Raw genomic sequence first — 15,662 nt, forward strand, 5'->3', positions numbered from 1 at the left:
CAAGTTTCAGATTAAGTGAATTGACGGGTTTAAATGGACACGTAAAATCTGTGATTTGTCAACTGCCACCTTTTTACCAATCCCTTAGCTTTTCTCAAACCATGTACCATGGGTTTACGTTCCAAATTTGGTGCCATTTGGTCCCATGGTTCATAAGACACATAGGAGCAAGAATGTTTTGCATGTTAGCATAACTGCTGGTATAGTGTGGCCATCTTTAAATGCATCAATGTTATTTTCTCAAACCGTTTAGGGACTATTGTGATGAGTCGAAAGACCACATTTGGAGTGAATCTGCCTTTTAGTCCATGAGAAGATTTTGTTTGGTTATTTAAAGTGTCACATAGTCACAGTTAATTATTAGATTCCTTTTTTATAAGATATCAATGCCAAATGTAACATGGTTCATCATGGTAATGTCTGATGACCCTAAAAAGTTTCAAGTTGATAGGCCATTGTGGAGTGGATTTAAATTGACACAAGTCTGATTTCCTGATTTTATCAATAGCCATCTCTTAACCAGTCTCTTAAGTGGGCCTACATCCTGAATTTGGTGTTATTTGGAATGGAATTTTGTGTTATATGGTTCAAAAGTTTTCAAAAAAATCCAAGATGGAGGAAAATATATCCTGATGGACCTTATGGGTCTTTGAGGTAAATTTGTTCAGTATGAAGAAAACACCTACATACAAAGTTTCAAGTCTCTAGGTCAAACGGGGCGGTGGATATGAGGGCTTAAGTGAGATTGCTAATTTGAAATTATAATATAAATATAAACTACTTAATTTAAACTAGGGCTAAACTCTGGTGGTGCCAGAATAACAACCTATCCCTCAACATAACCAAGACTAAGGAGATGATTGGACTACAGGAAAAGGAGGTCCGAGCACGCCCCCATTCTCATCGACGGGGCTCTAGTGGAGCAGGTTGAGAGCTTCAAGTTCCTTGGTGTCCACATCACCAACAAACTAGAATGGTCCAAACACACCAAGCCAGTTGTGAAGAGGGCATGACAAAGCCTATTCCCCCTCAGGAAACTAAAAGGATTTGTCATGGGTCCTGAGATCCTCAAAAGGTTCTACAGCTGCAACATCGAGAGCATCCTGGTTGCATCACTGCCTGGTACGGCAATTGCTTGGCCTCCGACCGCAAGGCACTACAGAGGGTAGTGCGTATGGCCTAGTAAATCACTGGGGCTAAGCTGCCTGCCATTCAGGACCTCTACAGGAAGGTCTGTAGACCAGGACCTCTACAGGAAGAGGAAGGCCCTAAAAATTGTCAAAGACCCCAGCCACCCCAGTCATAGACTGTTCTCTCTACTACCGCATGGCAAGCGGTTCCAGAGTGCCAAGTCTAGGACAAAAAGGCTTCTAACCAGTTTTTACCCCCAAGCCATACGACTCCTGAACAGGTAATCAAATGGCCACCCGGACTATTTTTATTGTGTGCCCCTCCAACCCCTCTTTTACGCTGCTGTTACTCTCTGTTGATCATATATGCATAGTCACTAACCATATCTACATGTACATACAACCTCAATCAGCCTGACTAACCGTTGTCTGTATATAGCCTCGCTACTGTTTTTATCACTGTCTTTTTGCTGTTGTTTTTGTTTATTTACTTACCTTTTTTGCAATACTGAGGGGAAAGCCAGACTGAACAGGTGGAATTTTTGTCTGCTTTTGAAGGTGGTGATGGAGTCAGAGTTGTGGGTGGCTTGAGGGAAGAGAGTTCCAGAATTTGGGTGCAGCGGTACTGAATGCCCGGTCCCCCATTATTGTTTTAGGGATGGTGAGTAGTCCTGAGTCAGGGGAGCCGAGACAACGGGAAGGCGTGTGTATGGAGGAGGTCGGAGAGGTATGAGGGGCCAGGCTATGTAGGGCCTTGTAGGTGAGATCTTAATCTTGTAGGTAATGCCAGTGATGCAATGTGGGGGTAATGTGTTCTGAGGGTCTGGTGTGTGAGAGGAGCAGCGGAGTTCTGGACGTACTAGAGCCGCAGTAGTCCAGACTAGTGGTCTTCACGGGTCCACCCAAACCTGAAATTCTCACTTTTTCCTTGGGTCCAGGTTTGATTCTCATCAGGTCTGGGGTCTACATTGCATTCGAAAGTATTCAGACCACTTGACTTTTTCCACATTTTGTTACGTTACAGCCTTATTCTAAAATGTATTAAATTAATGTTTCTCCTCATCAATCTACCCCATAATGACAAAGCAAAAACAGAAATACCTTATTTACAAATGTATTTAGACCCTTTAATATGAGACTTAAAATTGAGCTCAGTGGCATCCTGTTTCCATTGATCATCCTTGAGATGTTTCTACAACTTGATTGGAGTCCACCTGTGGTAAATTCAATTTATTGGACATGATTTGGAAAGGCACACACCTGTCTATATAAGGTCCCACAGTTGACAGTGGATGTCGGAGCAAAAACCAAGCCGCGAGGTCGAAGGAATTGTCCGTAGAGCTCTGAGACAGGATTGTGTCGGGACACAGGTCTGGGGAGGGGTACAAAATAATTTCTGCAGCATTGAAGGTTCCCAAGAACACAGTGACCGCCATCATTCTTAAATGGAAGCAGTTTGAAACCACCAAGACTCTTCCAAAGCTGGCCACCCGGCCAAACTGAGCAATCATGGGCGAAGGGCCTTGGTCAGGGAGATGACCAAGAACCCGATGGTCACTCTGAAAGAGCTCCAGAGTGGATATGGGAGAACCTTCCAGAAGGACAACCATCTCTGCAGCACTCCTCCAATCTGGCCTTTAGGGTAGAGTGGCCAGACGGATGCCACTCCTCAGTAAAAGGCACATGATAGACCGCTTGGAGTTTGCCAAAAGGCACCTAAAGGACTCTCAGACCACGAGAAACAAGATTCTCTGGTCTGATGAAACCAAGATTGATCTCTTTGGCCTGAATGCCAAGCGTCTGGAGGAAACGTGGCACCATCCGTAAGGTGAAGCATGGTGGTGGCAGCATCATGCTGTGGGAATGTTTTTAATCGGCGGCAGGGACTGGGAGACTAGTCAGGATCAAGGGACGGATGAACGGAGCCAAGTACAGAGAGATCCTTGCTGAAAACCTGCTCCGGGGCGCCCATGACCTCAGACTGGGGCAAAGGTTCCCCTTCCAACAGGACAACGACCCTAAGTACACAGCCAAGACAATGTAAGAGTGGCTTCGGGACAAGTCTCTGAATGTCCTTGAATGGCCCAGCGACAGCCCGGACTTGAACCCGACTGAACATCTCTGGAGAGACTTGAAAATAGCTGTGCAGTGACGCTCTCCATCCAACCTGACAGAGCTTGAGAGGATCTGCAGAGAAGAATGGGAGAATCTCCCCAAATACAGGTGTGCCAAGCTTGTAGCGTCGTACCCAAGAAGACTCAAGGCTGTAATCGCTACCAAAGGTGCTTCAACAAAGTATTGAGTAAATGGTCGGAATACTTATGTAAATGTGATATTTTTGTTTTTTTTCACATTTGCATACATTTCTTAACCTGTTTTTGCTTTGTCATTATGGGGTATTGTGTGTAGATTGATGAGGAGGGGAATCTATTTGATCCATTTTAGAATAAGGCTATAACGTTTTTTTGTGTGTTTAAAGTCAAAGGGTCTGAAAACTTTCTGAATATACTGTATGTCACCACAGCTCTGCATAGGCTGTAAGATATGTATTTTACACCAATAAGATTTATTTATTTATAAAGGTCTGTTTGTCGTCGGGTCCATTCGGGTTCGGTTTGATTTTTCTCGGGTCCGGTCAGGTCCGGGCCCCCCTTTAAAAAAAGGATCAGGTCCATTTGGGTCCAACGTTTTGGACACGAGAAGACCTCTAGTCAAGACATGATGTAACAAGTGCTGGTGGAAGAAGGCAGATTTGGTGATGTATTTTATGTGGGGCTCAAAGGAGAGTGTGGGACCCAAGTTTCTAACCGCAGATGGAAGAGCCCTCGATGGACATTATGAGGTCTCCTACTTTCTTGAGGAGAGCTTTGGGAGCCACTGTTTTATTACTGTTGAGTTTGAGTAGATTGGATATCATCCAGTTCTCATATCTGTGATATTTGATCAGAGACGGGGAGAGAGATGAAAGGTGGGTTTGGTGTGGATGTAAATCTGGGGGTTATCCGCATAGCAGTGGATGTTGAGACAATAGCAGCGGATGATCTGGCTCAGAGGAAGCATGTAGATAATAAAAGTCAGAGGTTCGAGGACGGAGCCCTGAGGCACTCCTTGGACCAGCCTTTCCAAAATAGCTACAGTATTTTTCTTACAGCAGTACCTTCTAGCTGCAGAGGGGGAGCTGAGCCTGCCCTTACAAAAAAATATTGATGTTTTGAAACTGCAGTCGACTGGTATTTTGGACGGAGTAATTGCAGAATAACTGCAGTTACACTGCAAAATTACTGCGGTAAAAAACACTGTTCTTTTGGATGCAGTATTTGCAACATATTGCAGTTATAATGCACTCAACTGTAGTTATACTTCAGTGTACTGCAGTTATACTGCACTCTGACAGCAGTCTTTTTTTTGTAAGGGTGTCAATGAAAAAATACAGGCTCCACTGAATGCCCTCTACTTAGCCCAGAGTAGAAATCAGGAATAGTTTCACCTATTGCACTCATATAGGACCCTGATGCTAATTTTAACTTCACCCAGAAACCTACACACAGTCAGCCAGAAGCAGGATTGAGCTGCCTGACTGACTGACTGACCATTGCCAAAGGATTGTAAAATATAGATTGTAGTAGAGGCATGAAGGCATTTTCTGTGGTTTCTGCTCTCCGATTTGATATTTATTAAACTGGTCCAATCATTCAGAGGTTCACTTGAAAAGAGCTTCACATGCTACTCGGGAATTAGGACATTCTGACATTTCTGACTTAACTGGTTGAACGTGGCATGTGTATAACTACAACCATAGCAAGTTGGAAATGTCAGAGTTTCCTAGTTCTGACTAGCACGTGAATCCTGCAAAAGTCAAGACTGCCGTGACACTGATGACCTGCAGGGATGAAGCCTGCCCTGCACTACAGGCCTAGATTAATACAATGGACAAGAATAGACTTCCAAGGCATCGTAATCTACTTACTCAGACTCTCTTTCTGTATCGCTCTCTCTCTCTCTGTATCGCTCTCTCTCTCTCTGTATCGCTCTCTCTCTCTGCCCCCTCTCCCTCTCGCTCCCTCTCAAATCAATTCAAAGGACTTTATTGGCCTGGTAAACAAATGTTTACATCACCTCACTCCCTGTCTTTACCTGGCACACACAGCACTCCATCATGTATCAACTAAATTGGCAGGAATATTAAATGTAAAAACCAGCAAAAATCATTTTAACCGTTTCTGAACACAAGAAAGCAACAAGCACAGCAAATGTGTTTAGTCTTCCATGTGGTTGGTGGCACTGCCACTTCTAAAACTCAATTTAAGGAGAATTCTAGCATTGTATTTCTATGATAGCACTGAAGGCCTAGGAAAGTCCTATTTCGTGATTGGACTCCGCATTTTGATTGATCGAACTGTCATTGCGTATATCGTCCCTGATAGGACGAGACGCAGAAGGACTATCCCACTTTTTCCCGTGAAGGACAAAATGATTTATCGCGAGGTCGTTCGGCCCCTGTGACCGCCGGTTGAAGTATAGTGGAGGGTCCATTTTAAGACACGGAAAGCGTGAGTGCAGTACTACGAAATATCTAACATAACAATCCGATATCACAAAGTTAGAGTAGAATCGATTCTGAAGGCATGTCTGTACTGTAATGCTTTGTTTAGGACATTTAGAATGTTTTATGTTGCTAGCTTGTCTTGCGCAACCATTCCACCTTGGGAAAGATAGCTAATCGGCTAGTAGTGAGCAAGCTAACGTACTTCAGCTAACTGTAGGAATGACTAGCTCACACCAACAATAACATGATCTAATACTGTTTGCCTTTCCATTCAATGTTGTCTGGATGTCAAATTATAATTACACCCCCTTCCTAGGCTGTTGTCAGTGTAAGCAGAGCTGTTTTACTGTTGGTCGTGTTTCTATAGCAAGGTAGTGATCTAACCTGCTAACATTCGCTTTTATTCTACAGACCGGTTTTGGACACCATGTATCCGAACACACTAACGCAGTTGTCCCGGGCTAATCCCTTCAACGCCCCGCTATTCTCCCTCCAAGAAATCGAGGAGCCCAAACAGAGCCTCCCCGCAAATGGACAGAGCCGCAACCTCGCTGCCGCAGCAATTGCTGGTAAACCAAGGTTCTGCATGCTAACAAGTAACGTTACGGTTAGCAAGTAACGTTAGCTAGCTAGCGAGCAATTACGCAGTCAACTGAATCAATGATGAGACGAGATACCGATTTTATTCAACATGTCTTTTAATTTATACGACTTGTGTGCTCGTAAAACGTTCACAGCTATCTAGCCACTGTTATTAAATGTGTAATGTCAAAGACAGGCCTTGTCTATGGAGGACACGGAAGGGCAGATGTAAACTTTGAAATATGCCACAGGTATTTGAACTGAATTCATGACCCCCCCCCCCCCCAAATCGCTGTTCAAAACTAAGGTGAGAGGCCACTGTCTCAAACGTGCAAAGTAGAAGTTAGGCCTATGTCTGTATTGCTTTCTAGCACACCAACCAGCTAATGATATGCGTCTGACCCCTAAACGGGGGCATTGGTTCTCAATTCGTTTTGTCAAGTTGTGTCAAGATTTAGGATCACTTGAAATTCTATCCTTTTTGTAACGTAAAGCATGGCCTTCAACAACCCCTGTTATATTCTGACCATTGCAATATTATTGCTGTTCATTGTTGCCTTAAAATGTTCAATAAAATGTTTTTGTTTTTACGGCTTAGAGCCTGCCAAGTTCTAAAGGTGACATTAGCTATTATTGAACCACCATATTTTGGTCAGGATTTTGGTTCGTTTTAGAGCTTGCTGACCAGTGTCCTTTTATTATAGCCTAAATACTGTGTGCTGGTTGGTTGATTAGTTATATAGCTAGTCTGCTCTGCTGTTACAGCGCCTGTTGCACAACAGTCTTCCCTCGCAGGGAGTAAATATTCTATGTGTGCATGGCTCTTTGCACCTGTGATATAGGCCTATGCAGACTACATAGGACAGGACACACAATTAAGTTCCACTTGAATTTGGCCTTTAGCCTAGTGAAGATGCAGTTTGCTCTTACTTATTACCACTTTTCTAATGAACAACATCAACACTAAGTCCCCATTTTGAAAGTATTGCCTGACTCTTTCTTCAGAGGGAGACAGCTGTGAGTTCGGCTCACGGAAGTATTTACTCCTCTGTGGGTTTGGTGGCATCATCAGCTGTGGCACCACACACGCAGCCCTAGTGCCCCTCGATCTGGTCAAATGCAGAATGCAGGTCTGTCTATCCCTGTGGCCTGGAGCCACTTAAAACTCAACACGCTGTGTTGTTTTTGTTGTCTGAAATGCAATTTGCATGGGAGAATGGATGTATCAAGCAGCCCGGTTTTGTTCAGTCGTGGTGGAATCTTTGTCATTGTTGTTCCTCACGTTTTATCCCACTTGATCACCTGCTTTTTGTTTTTGAATAACCTACATCGCATGGTAAGTGTGTGATTCATAATCACCAGTGTTATTGTTTAATGAACCTCCCTGCCTGCTACATTCCCAATCCAAAGCTAAAGGACTTGTAGGTCACTGAGGTCAGGAGTGACGATGGGAAAATTTGTTCAGGATGTTCACCCTGCTGTTTATAACATGATCAAAGTGCAGCTATGCATTGCTAGAATGTGGCCTATAGCTTTATAAGTAGGTTCAAAGGCCCTAGTAATTTACACCTCAATGGAATTATTCCCAGCTTTAAATTGACTAAAGTACAAAATATTCATATTTATGTAAGCTATATGTATTATTTTAACTAACTATGCAGCTGATGCTTCAACACTCTATTTTAATTTTTTAGTAAATGTTCAAATTCAGGGTGTACACTGTAAACTGATTCAAATTCAAAAATGTTATCATAGACAAGTATTGAGATAAATTGGAATGTCAGTTTACTTCCTGAATTTAAAAGGAATTGACCTAAATCCTGATTCACAAGTGTTTGAAATTTGATCTGGCTCATTCCCTGGTGTGTTCTAATGTAATGGTGGCATGTTTGTTGGTGATTATTGTCCTGTGTTGCATGTGTCGTGATTGCGTGTTGGGCACGTATTGTGTTTTTTGCTGCAGACTCTGCAGATGTGAGCTGTGAGTTTGGCTCAACAAAATACTATGCCCTGTGTGGGTTTGGGGGTATCCTGAGCTGCGGCCTCACACACACAGCTGTTGTACCCCTCGACCTTGTCAAGTGCCGCATCCAGGTTTGTGGTACCCCCTGTAGCTGTCTGCTGTGTGAAGGCCTCCATAGCTCCTGTAAGGAAAGGTGCCCAATCCCAAATCTACCCCTAAGACTTTAGTTTAAACTTTATTGTCCTAGAGGGATTGTTCAACAATTGTGGCCTTAAAATTCATCTAGACTTTGCAGTACCAATGTACCCTTAATTCCTATGCACTTGAATAAATGAGGGAAAAAATTGTGTGAAACTTGATTTGGGATTGGGCGGAAGATTTCTGTAGATTAGCAGACATCAGATAAATAAATCACTAGCTATAAGTAGTAATGTTCATCTGGATAAACCCCTAGTTCACAACCTGAAACCTAGCGAGTATTATTATATATTTTTTTTTATGAACATGGCCCAGAAACCTTAGATACCGGTACAATTACCTAGATTTCAGCTCATAGGGCTCTAGTCCCATTGTTCCTTTGCCTCTCTGCTAATCACTTTTTTTTCTTCCTTAGGTGGATCCTGACAAGTACAAGAGCATTGGCAAAGGCTTCTCCCTCACATTGAAGGAGGATGGAGCCCGAGGCCTGGCAAAGGGCTGGGCCCCTACCTTCATTGGCTACTCCATGCAGGGTCTCTGCAAGTTTGGCTTCTATGAGATGTTCAAGATCTTCTACAGTGACATGCTTGGAGAGGTCAGTCAGGGGTAGGAACCAATTTGGGGAGAAACTAACACTGTTTGATTCCAGTGTTTACAGTATTTAAAGGCCCACCAAAAATAATTAATTGCATGCTAATTACCAGACACTTTTATGCAATTACAGTACAGTGAGCACTTACATTTTTAGTATTTATATGTCTTCCCTGTGGGACTTTTAAACATGGCGTTGGTTTTGCTAGCCCACACAGGACCACAACTGACTTCACCCCCTCTCATCTAACAGGAGAACACCTACCTGTGGAGGACATCCCTGTACCTGGCTGCGTCTGCCAGTGCAGAGTTCTTTGCTGACATTGCCCTGGCCCCCATGGAGGCTTGCAAAGTGCGTATCCAGACCTGCCCCGGCTACGCCAACAACCTCCGACAGTGTGCTCCCAAGATGTTTGCAGAGGAGGGAGTATGGGCGTGAGTAGATATTGTGTTTGTGATGTTAATAGGTTTTTGTATTTGTTTTGGAGGCTGTGTAACCTGTAAAGGTTTTCCATCCTTCTCAGGGACAGCTATGAGGTGTATGCTTTTGTTCCTGCACTAGGTGAACAAACCTGCTTCAACTTGTGGCCTTTATTAGATTGTGTGTTTCATGGCTGGTATGGAACATAAACCTGCAAAAGTAATTCTTGCTCCCAATAGCTGATTTGAGAGGTTACCACCAAACACGCTCCTTAGATCCACCTCTGGAGGGCACTCCTGTGCTGATGCTGTTGTCTGAGTGCTGCAGCTCCAGCCTGGAGGCCCTCAGCAGCTTTTTGGCTGTACAGTTGGAGGTGCTTGAGTCATTGGCGTGTGAGAGCAGTCTACCTGCCTCCCAGCACCCCTGCTGCACTGGCAACCCTCAGTTCCACTGACGGGAGCCTACCAGTGGAGCTATGCTGGGGGATGGACAATCCCATAGGCCCTAATGGTATTTTCCAGGTTTGCGCCTTGATAGTCTAACATAGTTTGTTCTCATCTCCTTTTACACTATTGTGTGGGGAAAATTGACTGAAAGTCGGTGCCTTGTTAGTGACCACCATATTGACGAGAACTCTGATCTGTATGTACGGAACTCTCAGGTTCTACAAGGGTGTGGTTCCCCTGTGGATGCGGCAGATCCCCTACACCATGATGAAGTTTGCCTGCTTTGAGAGGACCGTGGAGCTGCTCTACAAACACGTGGTGCCCAAACCACGTGCTGACTGCACCAAGTCCGAACAGCTGATCGTCACCTTCACTGCCGGCTACATCGGTGAGTAGTAGTACCACAGGAAATAGGATGGTGGGTCTAGGAGCTCACCTTGAGTCATGTTTGTGTTGTCCTCATAATAACTAAGGTACATTAATGTTTTGCTATGGTGTGCACTAATGTAGTTTAAAAAAAGAAGAATAAGAAATAAAATGTAACAAATACTTAGAGCAGCAGTACAATAACAATGTCCCCACACTGACTCTACCGGTATCCCCTGTTTATAGCCTCGCTATTGTTATTTTACTGCTGCTCTTTAAGTATTTGTTACTTTTTATTTCTTTTTTAAACTACATTGTTGGTTAAGGTTTGTAGGTAAGCATTTCACTAAGGTCAACACCTGTTGTATTCGGCGCACGTGACAAATACAATTTGGTTAGGATTTGGAAAAGCGTAATATGATCCTAGATCTGTGACCAATGGCAACTACTTACCCAGAGAGACCTGGGTCGTATTCATTAGTGCACACCATAGCAAAATGTTGTGCAACGGAAAATGAAAACAAGTGTTACTTATTGGACATGTACAGGTAGTTGTCCCTCCCTGTTACAATCAGTTTTCTTCCATTTGGTGACTGACAAAGACGACCCTGGCTTCTGTTTGATGGTATATAGTGGTCCTATATAGCAGTGTGTGCTGATGATTTGTCTGTCCCCTGCAGCTGGTGTGTTCTGTGCCATCGTGTCCCACCCAGCGGACTCAGTGGTGTCTGTACTGAACAAGGAGAGTGGCAGCACCGCCGTCCAAGTGCTCAAGAAGCTGGGACCTAAAGGTGAGTGGACAACCGTAGGGCTTGTCTCCTTTAGGAAATGCATCCTTCCTCAAAGTTGTCACCAATGTGATTTGGTACCTCGGGGTACTTTATCCAATCAAACCCTCTCAGGTTACTGTGCGAGAATAGGTGGGTCTAAATAAATATTGAATGGCCCAATTCTAACAACACGCTCCTTAGATCCATATCTGGAGGGTGCTCCTGTGTGCTGGTGCTGTTCAAATCAAATGTATTTATATAGCCCTTCGTACATCAGCTGTTATCTGAAAGTGGTGTACAGAAACCCAGCCTAAAACCCCAAACGGCAAGCAATGCAGGTGTTGAAGCACGTTGGCTAGGAAAAACTCCCTAGAAAGGCCAAAACCTAGGAAGAATCCTAGAGGAACCAGGCTATGAGGGGTGGCCAGTTCTCTTCTGGCTGTGCCGGGTGGAGATTATAACAGAACATGGCCAAGATGTTCATGCTGGTCATTTATGAACATTTGGTCAAATAATAGGTCTGGGACAGGTAGCACGTCCGGTGAACAGGTCAGGATTCCATAGCCGCAGGCAGAACAGTTAACTGGAGCAGCAACACGGCCAGGTGGACTGGGGACAGCAAGGAGTCATCATGCCGGGTAGTCCTGAGGCATGGTCCTAGGGCTCAGGTCCTCTGAGAGAAAGAAAGAGAGAGAATTAGAGAAAGCATACTTAGTCACACAGGACACTGGATAAGACAGGAGAAGTACTCCAGATATAATAAACTACTGCAGCATAAATACTGGAGGCTGAGACAGGAGGGGTCAGGAGACACTGTGGCCCCATCTGATGATACCCCCGGACAGGGCCAAACAGGAAGGATATAACCCCACCCACTTTGCCAAAGCACAGCCCCCACACCACTAGAGGGATATCTTCAACCACCAACTTACCATCCTGAGACAAGGCTTGAGTATAGCCCACAAAGATCTCCGCCACGGCACAACCCAAGGGGGGGCGCCAACCCAGACAGGAAGATCACATCAGTGTCTCAACTCACTCAAGTGATGCACCCCTCCTAGGGACGGCATGAAAGAGCACCAGTAAGCCAGTGACTCAGCCCCTGTAATAGGGTTAGAAACAGAGAATCCCAGTGGAAAGAGGGGAACCGGCCAGGCAGAGAAAGCAAGGGCGGTTCGTTGCTCCAGAGCCTTTCCGTTCACCTTCATACTCCTGGGCCAGACTACACTCAATCATATGACCCACTGAAGAGATGAGTCTTCAGTAAAGACTTGAAGGTTGAGACCGAGTGCGTCTCTCACATGGGTAAGCAGACCATTCCATAAAAATGGAGCTCTATAGGAGAGAACCCTGCGTCCAGCTGTTTGTTTAGAAATTCTAGGGATTAGGAGGCCTGCGTCTTGTGACCGTAGCGTACGTGTAGGTATGTACGGCAGGACTAAATCAGAGAGATGGGTAGGAGCAAGCCCATGTAATGATTTGTAGGTTAGCAGTAAAACCTTAACCAGCCCTTGACTTGACAGGAATCTGTGGTCTCTTGAGTGCTGCAGCTCCAGCCTGGAGGCCCTCAGCAGCTTTCTGGCTGTACAATTGGAGGTGCTTGAGTCATTGGTGTGTGAGAGCAGTCTACCTGTCCCCCAGCCAGGCTGGGGGTGGCTAACACTTGTTTTTGTCCCTTTGGATAGAGTCCTGTAACATTCCATGTACAGTCCTACTGAATATGGCCTTTTTAAATCTTGCATGTATGACTGCCTAACATTGAGTGTTTGGCCCACTCAAAGAAACTAAAAAGCAGATGAAATGTATTTATACACTTCTAGCAAACACCTCCCTCCTTCCATTCTCTCCCCCTTTAAGGTGTTTGGAAGGGCCTGGTTGCCCGTATCATCATGATCGGTACTCTGACCGCTCTGCAGTGGTTCATCTACGACTCCGTGAAGGTCTACTTCCGCCTACCCCGTCCCCCTCCCCCCGAGATGCCAGAGTCCCTCAAGAAGAAGCTGGGGCTCACTGAGTAAAAAAAAAAAAAATCTCCAGGACCCCCTCTTGACTCACCTCACCCCCCTGGCTGCAGCACACAGCTCTGTTTTCTATATTTATGTTCCTAAAGCAGCTCCTCTTCTCCAGGGCTGTTCCTCCCATGTATATTTAAGAGAAAGAGAGACCGGAAGGGAAGGATCCATGTTTGTCCCCCCTCTGCACTGAGGTACAGGAGAATATACGTACTGTAGAAACATGGTCTGGTTTTATCGAATCATGTCATTAGTAATGTGGAAATGATATAAAAATTAAAATGTTTCCCTCTAAAACATGTCCAGTTTTAATTTCTTGAAGTTTTCCACTGAAAATTATTTTGGTATTGGGTTTAAGTGGTATATTGGTATGCTATACATTTTAAGCTGCCTCCCTTCCAGCATTGGGGATCACCCTGTCGATTTCTATGGTCACAAGCACTGTTCGTGACAAACTGTACACGCCACTCTTGTTGCTCGTGAGAATTTTGCTGGTTTAAAGCTTCCTTAAATTCTACACATTTTGTCATAGGGTGTAAAGAAAATGTTGCAGTTTTAAAGAATGTTCATGTAATTATATACATTTTGCCATGTCCATGTGATTTGAGTAACTAAAAAATTACAACTATCTATGGGCAAAAACAAACAAACAGCTGACATGGTCTAGTTGATCTGGACATTTCTGACAAGTTATAAATAGCTTTCTGAGGTATGCAATGAATAACACTTACAAGAGGAAATGATGCTAAACTAACCAATGGAAAAATTGCAACTTGTGCATTCCTATACAACTTTCAGGAGTTCTTTTCAAAAAATATATTATAAAAAATGTAACCTTGTAAATCTCTTTAGGACAAGGGGACTTATCAGTATATTTGCCTGTATTTAACCCCCAAAAATGAGATGCTAATGTGGCTATCATAAAGTACTACAAATGCCACGATGATCTGGACGAAACTGCCGAATCAAGGAAAAGGTAAGTATCTCTGGATGTGCTATGTTAGCTAGGTGTAGACATTTATTGTCTTCATTTTTTTAAATTAACAATTCTGAGTACTGTCTTGTGCAAGTTCTAAATTGACACAACTGTTGGCACAGGTGTCATCTAGAGATTACTTGCAGGAATTTGTAGTCTTGCATGATGTCTACTTTGATGCTGATTAGGATTTGGGGATCAGAGTAAAGAAAGCTGAACAGATTGCTAAAAGTCACATTGTCCAGGAGATTTACATGCTTATGAAAACATCACTCCAGGGTAAGCCAACATGAAACGCAGCCCTTATTGAGTGTTTCTAAAATTCCCTTTGGGGAAAAATGATTGGTGGAAAAACAATTGGAACAATTTCCCTGTTTTACTGCTAGGTTTTGTGGATATGACACCCTCTGTGGAGCTCTCTACCCATGGAAATAGAAACGGGTGCAGGATTTGTTTCTGTTCTCTTAAACACTAGAGGGAGCTATATACCATGTACAGCCTGTGTCAGAACAGATGACCTGAATATTGATTGCATTTGTATTACTTTGTGATATACAAAAAAAAATGTCTTTAGTGATGCTCATATCTGATGACTGTCCCTGGATAGAGGATGACCCCATTTATTAAAAATGCATCCTGTCAGAACATCAAAATTGCCTGCGTCATTCTGCTTTGTGAAATGGAAGCGTGAGCATTGATAGTATGTGATGTGGATGCAGGGCTAGGAGGCGAGCAGAACTACCCGAGGCTCGCGGGTATCTAATGGACTAGTGTATCAAGCATGCGTCACATCAACAGTCTTCCAATGTTAATCGGACCGCATTGTGTTCAGTAACCATGTCATTATAATCCATTTGGCTGCTTTTAATAATGGGTTTTTCACATTTCCGTTCCCTGAAAGCGGAAGACAGAATGGAAGCGATGTTTCCAGGAAATTAGATGTGTTCGTGAAACCTGGAGCTCGGGTCTGCGGAATGTTGAGGTTGAGGGGGGTCATGGGAAATGGATTCCCATTTCTTTGTGACCCCTTGGTGACCATTGAGTGCTTTCAAATAGTAATGACTCAGACGTACCCTGCTGCTACTGCAGAAAACGTGATTATAAAAAAAAAAAAAGGGGGGGGGGGGGGGGGGGGATGTTGGTGAGCATGGAATACATTCCCAAAATGTGTAAGATTCTGAAATTGCTCTACAGATGTTGATATCATGGTATGATTAATTCAGTCAGTAGTTTCTTAACTATTACTTGTGGTGTTATGTAGCCTAATGTATCATATGTATACACTTTTCCTTTCATCAATTAGTACTTGTAATATACTTCCCAGGTCTAACTACCACCTCAAGCAAGTTAACATTCCAGAGATGCTCAGTACCGCTATAGATAACTATCCTTTTAAGTTGTATTCGTCATATGTACTGGATACACAATACAAAATAAAATATAAGAATAAGAACAAAGTAATGGCTCAGTAAAATAGAATAAACACAACATTTCCTCAAGTTAACATCGTCCTGGGGTGTAAACTCTAAAAGGATAGCTGCTGAGGGGACAAGCTCAGTTTGCTATTTTTACCCTGGTCCCTAATATATCTATGTGGACTACTGAGGTGACGACAGCTGCAGCCCATCAGTGGCAGTTCTCCCAATCCCCAGAGAGACAGG

General features: G+C 43.8%; 1 protein-coding gene and 1 non-coding gene across 5 annotated transcripts; both read left to right on the plus strand.

Annotated features, from left to right (window-relative positions):
• Positions 1 to 5,548: 5,548 nt before the first annotated feature.
• On the plus strand, positions 5,549 to 13,324 carry LOC109896812 (phosphate carrier protein, mitochondrial-like). 4 transcript variants are annotated; one of them, XM_020491189.2, is made up of 8 exons: positions 5,549 to 5,680; positions 6,088 to 6,245; positions 7,264 to 7,388; positions 8,835 to 9,014; positions 9,264 to 9,445; positions 10,093 to 10,265; positions 10,924 to 11,034; positions 12,871 to 13,324. In XM_020491189.2, exons 2-8 carry the CDS (start codon positions 6,104 to 6,106, stop codon positions 13,029 to 13,031), a joined length of 1,074 nt encoding a protein of 357 aa, XP_020346778.1. In that variant the 5' UTR covers positions 5,549 to 5,680; positions 6,088 to 6,103; the 3' UTR covers positions 13,032 to 13,324. The 4 variants fall into 4 exon arrangements, with proteins under 4 accessions (XP_020346778.1, XP_020346776.1, XP_031687867.1 ...); XM_020491187.2 differs by lacking the exon at positions 7,264 to 7,388 and adding an exon at positions 8,222 to 8,352 and having other exon boundaries at positions 5,553 to 5,680; XM_031832006.1 differs by lacking the exon at positions 5,549 to 5,680 and adding an exon at positions 5,697 to 6,004.
• LOC116375341 (small nucleolar RNA SNORA53) lies at positions 9,693 to 9,925 on the plus strand. The gene has a single exon (XR_004211092.1). It is a non-coding gene; the product is annotated as a small nucleolar RNA SNORA53 (small nucleolar RNA).
• Positions 13,325 to 15,662: the final 2,338 nt, after the last annotated feature.

This window comes from Oncorhynchus kisutch, linkage group LG9 (assembly GCF_002021735.2).
Source record: "Oncorhynchus kisutch isolate 150728-3 linkage group LG9, Okis_V2, whole genome shotgun sequence".
Taxonomy (NCBI): domain Eukaryota; kingdom Metazoa; phylum Chordata; class Actinopteri; order Salmoniformes; family Salmonidae; genus Oncorhynchus; species Oncorhynchus kisutch.

Excerpts from the sequence above, each read along its gene's own strand:
- LOC109896812 (XM_020491187.2), top strand. The coding sequence starts at position 6,104 with ATGTATCCGAACACACTAACGCAGTTGTCCCGGGCTAATCCCTTCAAC. Across the intron at positions 8,353-8,834 it reads TTGTCAAGTGCCGCATCCAG|GTGGATCCTGACAAGTACAA; the intron begins GTTTGTGGTACC and ends TTTCTTCCTTAG. Across the intron at positions 11,035-12,870 it reads CAAGAAGCTGGGACCTAAAG|GTGTTTGGAAGGGCCTGGTT; the intron begins GTGAGTGGACAA and ends TCCCCCTTTAAG.